Below are 8,811 nucleotides of genomic sequence, written 5' to 3' on the forward strand. Positions count from 1 at the left end.
GTGAGGATAAATAACAACATGGGCATTATAGGTGAGGAGAGGATAAATAACAACATGGGCATTATAGGTGAGGATAAATAACAACATGGGCATTATAGGTGAGGAGAGGATAAATAACAACATGGGCATTATAGGTGAGGATAAATAACAACATGGGCATTATAGGAGAGGATAAATAACAACATGGGCATTATAGGTGAGGATAAATAACAACATGGGCATTATAGGTGAGGATAAATAACAACATGGGATAAGGATAAATAACAACATGGGCATTATAGGTGAGGATAAATAACAACATGGGCATTATAGGTGAGGATAAATAACAACATGGGCATTATAGGTGAGGATAAATAACAATGGGCATTATAGGTGAGGATAAATAACAACATGGGCATTATAGGTGAGGATAAATAACAACATGGGCATTATAGGTGAGGATAAATAACAACATGGGCATTATAGGTGAGGATAAATAACAACATGGGCATTATAGGTGAGGATAAATAACAACATGGGCATTATAGGTGAGGATAAATAACAACATGGGCATTATAGGTGAGGATAAATAACACATGGGCATTATAGGTGAGGATAAATAACAACATTATAGGTGAGGATAAATAACAACATGGGCATTATAGGTGAGGATAAATAACAACATGGGCATTATAGGTGAGGATAAATAACAACATTATATGGGCATTATAGGTGAGGATAAATAACAACATGGGCATTATAGGTGAGGATAAATAACAACATGGGCATTATAGGTGAGGATAAATAACAACATGGGCATTATAGGTGAGGATAAATAACAACATGGGCATTATAGGTGAGGATAAATAACAACATGGGCATTATAGGTGAGGATAAATAACAACATGGGCATTATAGGTGAGGATAAATAACAACATGGGCATTATAGGTGAGGATAAATAACAACATGGGCATTATAGGTGAGGATAAATAACAACATGGGCATTATAGGTGAGGATAAATAACAACATGGGCATTATAGGTGAGGATAAATAACAACATGGGCATTATAGGTGAGGATAAATAACAACATGGGCATTACTCTCTTTATATTCTCTCTCTCTGCCTCCTCTATTCTCCCTTTTCCCCCTCCCTCTCTCTTTCTCTCAGGTTTGTGGATAGGCCTGTTCACCTGTGTGTTAATCCAGTCCTTGTTCTTGGTAGTTCTGCTGTGTAAACTGGACTGGAAAAAAGCCAGTCAAGAGGTCAGTCACTATTTATGTCCTGTGTTTTAACCTCACTAGTTGCCTCTAATAGCTGATTTGTTTCGTCAGGCCCTGCTCTCTGTGTGTGTGTGTGGTGGTGGGGGGGTCTGGTACCCACAAGGATAGTTCAACATTGAAATTTCGCACAAGGTAGGGACATTTCACCAGATAAACCCCCACAAGGAACAATGCAATTGTAGTGTTAGGTTAGGGTTGGGGTTAAGGAAAATAGTATTTTGAATGGGAATCATTTGTTAGGTTCCCAAAAAAACAAAAAAACATGTGTGTGTTGTTAGGCTCTGGTGAGGGCAGGAGTCCAGCTCCCTGAAAGGAAAGAAGAGCAGTTTGGACTGGAGAAGAGAGGTAATATTACAGCAGTTCCATATATTCTAAATCCCATGGTTCCATATATTCTAAATCCCATGGTTCCATATATTCTAAATCCCATGGTTCCATATATTCTAAATCCTACGGTTCCATATATTCTAAATCCCACAGTTCCATATATTCTAAATCCCACAGTTCCATATATTCTAAATCCCACAGTTCCATATATTCTAAATCCCACAGTTCCATATATTCTAAATCCCACAGTTCCATATATTCTAAATACCATGGTTCCATATATTCTAAAATCCCATGGTTTTCCATATATTCTAAATCACGGTTCCATATATTCTAAATACCACGGTTCCATATATTCTAAATCCCACGGTTCCATATAAATGGCATATATTATTATTATTATATTATTCTAAATCCCACGGTTCCATATATTCTAAATACCACTGTTCCATATATTCTAAATCCCAAGGTTCCATACATTCTGAGTTTTAGGGTTCCATATATTCTAAATCCCACGGTTCCATATATTCTAAATCCCACGGTTCCATATATTCTAAATCCCACTGTCCCATATATTCTAAATCCCACAGTTCCATATATTCTAAATCTCACGGTTCCATTTATTCTAAATCCCACCGTGCCTTATATTCTAAATCTCACGGTTCCATATATTCTAAATCCCACGGTTCCACATATTCTAAATCCCAACAGTTCCATATATTCTAAATCCCACGGTTCCATATATTCTAAATCCCACAGTTCCATATATTCCACGTTTTACGGTTCCTTATATTCTAAATACCATGGTTCCATATATTATGAATCCCACGGTTACATATATTCTAAATCACGGTTCCATATATTCTAAATCACGGTTCCATATATTCTAAATCCACGGTTACATATATTCCAAAATGTATGGTTCCAAATATTCTAAATCCCACGGTTCCATATATTCCAAAATGTATGGTTCCATATATTCTAAATCCCATGGTTCCATATATTCTAAATCCCACGGTTTCATATATTCTAAATCCCACGGTTTCATATATTCTAAATCCCACCCACGGTTCCTTATATTCTAAATACCACTGTTCCATATATTCTAAATCCCACGGTTCCATATATTCTAAATACCATGGTTCCATATATTCTAAATCCCACGGTTCCATATATGCTAAATCCCACGGTTCCATATATTCTAAATACCATGGTTCCATATATTATGAATCCCACTGTTCCATATATGCTAAATCCCACGGTTCCATATATTCTAAATCCCACAGTTCCATATATGCTAAATCCCACGGTTCCATATATTCTAAATCCCACGGTTCCATATATTCTAAATCCCACAGTTCCATATATTCTAAATCCCACAGTTCCATATATTCTAAATCCCACGGTTCCATATATTCTAAATCCACGGTTCCATATATTCTAAATCCCCAGTTCCATATATTCTAAATCCCACAGTTCCATATATTCCTAAATCCCACAATTCCATATATTCTAAATCCCACGGTTCCATATATTCTAAATCACGGTTCCATATATTCTAAATCACGGTTCCATATATTCTAAATCACGGTTCCATATATTCTAAATCCCACGGTTCCATATATTGTAAATACCACGGTTCCATATATACCAAGTTCCATGATTACATATACAGTATGCCATTTGACATATAGAGCTCTGAAAGCTTTGCCATGCTTGTTTTTTTTTACAGCAGCCCTATGTCTTTACGGTGTGTAACTTTACATGGTGTGTAACCCTCTAGGCTGGTCGGAGCGGTCCCCACCCAGCGACGAGAGCCCTGGGGAGGGGAAGACGGACGTGGAGGGGCTGGGTGGGGACAGGGGGGAAGGAGGGGGGGAGTTAGAGGCGGGGCCGGTGGTCAGTACGGTGAGGTTGACTGTCAGACAGCTGGTGATCCGTCGTGGGCTAGTTGTCATCCTCATGTTCCTCATCCTCACCGCTGGAATCATCCTCAGTGAACTGCTCACCAGCCTGCTGCTCGGATAAACTGAGCCAAAGAGATTACCCACAGCCACATATACAGTACAGGAGGTTACGACAGCCACATATACAGTACAGGAGGTTTCGACAGCCACATATACCGTACAGGAGGTTACTACAGCCACATATACAGTACAGGAGGTTACGACAGCCACATATACAGTACAGGAGGTTACTACAGCCACATATACAGTACAGGAGGTTACTACAGCCACATATACAGTACAGGAGGTTACTACAGCCACATATACAGTACAGGAGGTTACGACAGCCACATATACAGTACAGGAGGTTACTACAGCCACATATACAGTACAGGAGGTTACGACAGCCACATATACAGTACAGGAGGTTACTACAGCCACATATACAGTACAGGAGGTTACTACAGCCACATATACAGGAGGTTACTACAGCCACATATACAGTACAGGAGGTTACTACAGCCACATATACAGTACAGGAGGTTACTACAGCCACATATACAGTACAGGAGGTTACCCACAGTACAGGAGGTTACCACAGCCACATATACAGTACAGGAGGTTCCTACAGCCACATATACAGTACAGGAGGTTACTACAGCCACATATACAGTACAGGAGGTTACTACAGCCACATATACAGTACAGGAGGTTACCCACAGTACAGGAGGTTACCACAGCCACATATACAGTACAGGAGGTTACACAGCCACATATACAGTACAGGAGGTTACTACAGCCACATATACAGTACAGGAGGTTACCACAGCCGCATATACAGGAGGTTACCACAGCCACATATACAGGAGGTTACCACAGCCACATATACAGTACAGGAGGTTACCACAGCCACATATACAGGAGGTTACCACAGCCACATATACAATACAGGAGGTTACCACAGCCACATATACAGTACAGGAGGTTACCACAGCCACATATACAGGAGGTTACTACAGCCACATATACAGTACAGGAGATTACTACAGCCACATATACAGTACAGGAGGTTACCCACAGTACAGGAGGTTACCACAGCCACATATACAGTACAGGAGGTTCCTACAGCCACATATACAGTACAGGAGGTTACTACAGCCACATATACAGTACAGGAGGTTACCACAGCCACATATACAGGAGGTTAGTACAGCCACATATACAGGAGATTACTACAGCCACATATACAGTACAGGAGGTTACTACAGCCACATATACAGGAGGTTAGTACAGCACATATACAGGGAGATTACTACAGCCACATATACAGTAGAGGGAGGTTACTACAGCCCATATACAGTACAGGAGGTTACTACAGCCACATACAGGAGGTTACTACAGCCACATATACAGTACAGAGTTACTACAGCCCCGTATACAGTACAGGAGGTTACCCACAGTACAGGAGGTTACCACAGCCACATATACAGTACAGGAGGTTCCTACAGCCACATATACAGTACAGGAGGTTACTACAGCCACATATACAGTACAGGAGGTTACCACAGCCAAAAATACAGGAGGTTACTACAGCCACATATACAGTACAGGAGGTTACTACAGCCACATATACAGTACAGGAGGTTACTACAGCCACATATACAGTACAGGAGGTTACCACAGCCAGATATACAGTACAGGAGGTTACCCACAGCCACATATACAGTACAGGAGGTTACCCACAGCCACATATACAGTACAGGAGGTTACCCACAGCCACATATACAGTACAGGAGGTTACTACAGCCACATATACAGGAGGTTAGTACAGCCACATATACAGGAGATTACTACAGCCACATATACAGTAGAGGAGGTTACTACAGCCACATATACAGTACAGGAGGTTACGACAGCCACATATACAGGAGGTTAGTACAGCCACATATACAGGAGATTACTACAGCCACATATACAGTAGAGGAGTTTACTACAGCCACATATACAGTAAAGGAGGTTACTACAGCCACATATACAGTACAGGAGGTTACTACAGCCACATATACAGGAGGTTACTACAGCCACATATACAGTACAGGAGGTTACTACAGCCACATATACAGTACAGGAGGTTACGTATTTTATATACAGTACAGGAGGAGTTACCCACAGTACAGGAGGTTACCACAGCCACATATACAGTACAGGAGGTTACTACAGCCACATATACAGTACACAGGAGGTTACCCACAGTACAGGAGGTTACCACAGCCACATATACAGTACAGGGGTTACACAGCCATATACAGTACAGGGAGGTTACTACAGCCACATATACAGTACAGGAGGTTACCACAGCCACATATACAGGAGGTTACCACAGCCACATACCACAGGGAGGTTACCACAGCCACATCATCACAGTACAGGAGGTTACCACAGCCATATACAGGAGGGGTTACCACAGCCACATATACAGGGAGGTTACCACAGCCACATATACAATACAGGAGGTTACCACAGCCACATATACAGTACAGGAGGTTACCACAGCCACATATACAGGAGGTTACTACAGCCACATATACAGTACAGGAGGTTACTACAGCCACGTATACAGTACAGGAGGTTACCCACAGTACAGGAGGTTACCACAGCCACATATACAGTACAGGAGGTTCCTACAGCCACATATACAGTACAGGAGGTTACTACAGCCACATATACAGTACAGGAGGTTACCACAGCCACAAATACAGGAGGTTACTACAGCCACATATACAGTACAGGAGGTTACTACAGCCACATATACAGTACAGGAGGTTACTACAGCCACATATACAGTACAGGAGGTTACCACAGCCAGATATACAGTACAGGAGGTTACCCCAGCCACATATACAGTACAGGAGGTTACCCACAGCCACATATACAGTACCAGGGAGGTTACCCTGACCACATACAGTACAGGAGGTTACTACAGCCACATATACAGGAGGTTAGTACAGCCACATATACAGGAGATTACTACAGCCACATATACAGTAGAGGAGGTTACTACAGCCACATATACAGTACAGGAGGTTACTACAGCCACATATACAGGAGGTTAGTACAGCCACATATACAGGAGATTACTACAGCCACATATACAGTAGAGGAGGTTACTACAGCCACATATACAGTACAGGAGGTTACTACAGCCACATATACAGGAGGTTAGTACAGCCACATATACAGGAGATTACTACAGCCACATATACAGTACAGGAGGTTACCCACAGCCACATATACAGTACAGGAGGTTACCCACAGCCACATATACAGGAGGTTACAGTCAACCACATATACAGTAGAGGAGGTTACTACAGCCACATATACAGTACAGGAGGTTACTACAGCCACATATACAGGAGGTTACAGTCAACCACATATACAGTACAGGAGCCATATGTATTTAAACCAAAGATGGTACTCACACAGCCATACAGGAGTTACTGTATGACCCAAAGGGTTCACTGCTGTGGACATTTAATCATGGACAAAAGAAGGGAATGATCACTAACCCAGAAGGCAACATTTGGCACCTTATGTCGTCTTAATAATGTAATTTACTGGTTATTAACTGGATAAGAATGTGTATAGCCAGATGACAACCCTGGTCTCTGTTACCAGTTAGACATATCTTGACAAGATCAGGATGGGAAGGATTTTGATTGTTATCAGATTACAGACAGATGTATTTTTCTGGTTGGTAAAAAGACGTTAACGAAACAATGTGCTCTTCATTAGATAATGTGTTCGGTAACAAAACTCTTTTTTTAAGGAGATGTTTTTCTAGTGGCTACTAATAACAACAAGTCTGTTGTGTTTTGAAGTGGAGCTGGTTCCCTATTCTGCTTTTCACGTTCTGTCATCATTAAATTAAATCTGCATAAACTGTGCTGTGCTCTTCTTGTTTCACTAGCATGGGTTTATAGGATGCTAGTCCCTAGCATGGGTTTATACGACGCTAGTCCCTAGCATGGGTTTATAGGATGCTAGTCCCTAGCATGGGTTTATAGGATGCTAGTCCCTAGCATGGGTTTATAGGATGCTAGTCCCTAGCATGGGTTTATAGGACGCTAGTCACTAGCATGGGTTTACAGGATGCTAGTCCCTAGCATGGGTTTATAGGATGCTAGTCCCTAGCATGGGTTTATAGGACGCTAGTCACTAGCATGGGTTTACAGGATGCTAATGTTCCTAGCATGGGTTTATAGGACGCTAGTCACTAGCATGGGTTTACAGGATGCTAATGTTCCTAGCATGGGTTTATAGGATGCTAATGTTCCTAGCATAGGCATGTGTGTGTTGTGCATTATTAAGAACAAAACAAATACAAAACAGAAATATACAAACAATAGTACATAATCCGAACAGACAGGTGTATTACATATCGAGATACATTTTCAATTTGTCAAAATGTCACACTTACTGATAATTTGAAAATAATATTCAAATTCTGTCTTTAACAAGGTGAAGAGGGGTTTGTACTCCGACAGCTTCATTTTATGGATGAAGAATTTGCCATGAAAGATAAACAAATGAACAACGAAAGTTTTAAATCAGGGTCCATATCATTTGCATCAAAATAAAACAGGATATCAGAGACTCAGATTAACATTTATCTTCTAACTCACTTCAAAATCTCATGACACAAGAACAGTCCCAAAATAAATGGTGAAGAGTCTCTGGGTCACAACCACAAAATACACATTTGTTATCAACAGCTAATTAGAATCTGTGTATAATAAAGGTCTTTACAGGGTCGATTCTATGAATGAGTTGGTATGATACTTCTGTCACCTTATTAGATATACAATGTTGACCAGACAACAACGAAACGTTGTTCCAGTTACCTTGTCCTAGCGCTGTAATTCCAGTACATTTTAGCAGTGGGAATAGTAACATATTGACATAGTTTCCTTATATACATGTAATTACATTTATAGTTTAAAATGTCAATTCCTTCTAGTTGTATTGAGGCTACAAAATCCTCAACAGTTGCACAGGAGTATTGTTATATTCTCCCAAGAGAAGAATAGCACCTTTAGGGACAACACGTTTAGATACAGCTCTAACAGCACCTTTAGGGACAGCTCTAACAGCACCTTCAGGGACAGCTCTAACAGCACCTTCAGGGACAGCTCTAACAGCACCTTTAGGGACAGCTCTAACAACACCTTTAGGGACAGCTCTAACAACACCTTTAGGGTCAGCTCTAACAGCACCTT

The 8,811-nt window shown here is 40.9% G+C and overlaps 1 protein-coding gene across 1 annotated transcript in view; it reads left to right on the forward strand.

The window, feature by feature from the left end:
* The window catches only part of LOC127932968 (multidrug and toxin extrusion protein 1-like), a 69,495-nt gene extending 62,021 nt beyond the window's left edge, over nucleotides 1-7,474 (forward strand). Inside the window, 9 exon segments of the mRNA XM_052528982.1 lie at nucleotides 1,150-1,244; nucleotides 1,541-1,607; nucleotides 3,373-3,692; nucleotides 3,753-3,962; nucleotides 4,018-4,156; nucleotides 4,217-4,379; nucleotides 4,435-4,519; nucleotides 5,239-5,441; nucleotides 6,699-7,474. Coding sequence (XP_052384942.1) covers nucleotides 1,150-1,244; nucleotides 1,541-1,607; nucleotides 3,373-3,617 — 407 coding nt within the window. The 3' untranslated portion in view covers nucleotides 3,618-3,692; nucleotides 3,753-3,962; nucleotides 4,018-4,156; ... (2 more) ...; nucleotides 5,239-5,441; nucleotides 6,699-7,474.
* The last annotated feature ends 1,337 nt before the right edge of the window (nucleotides 7,475-8,811 follow it).

This window comes from Oncorhynchus keta, chromosome 11 (genome assembly GCF_023373465.1).
Source record: "Oncorhynchus keta strain PuntledgeMale-10-30-2019 chromosome 11, Oket_V2, whole genome shotgun sequence".
In the NCBI taxonomy this organism is placed as follows: domain Eukaryota; kingdom Metazoa; phylum Chordata; class Actinopteri; order Salmoniformes; family Salmonidae; genus Oncorhynchus; species Oncorhynchus keta.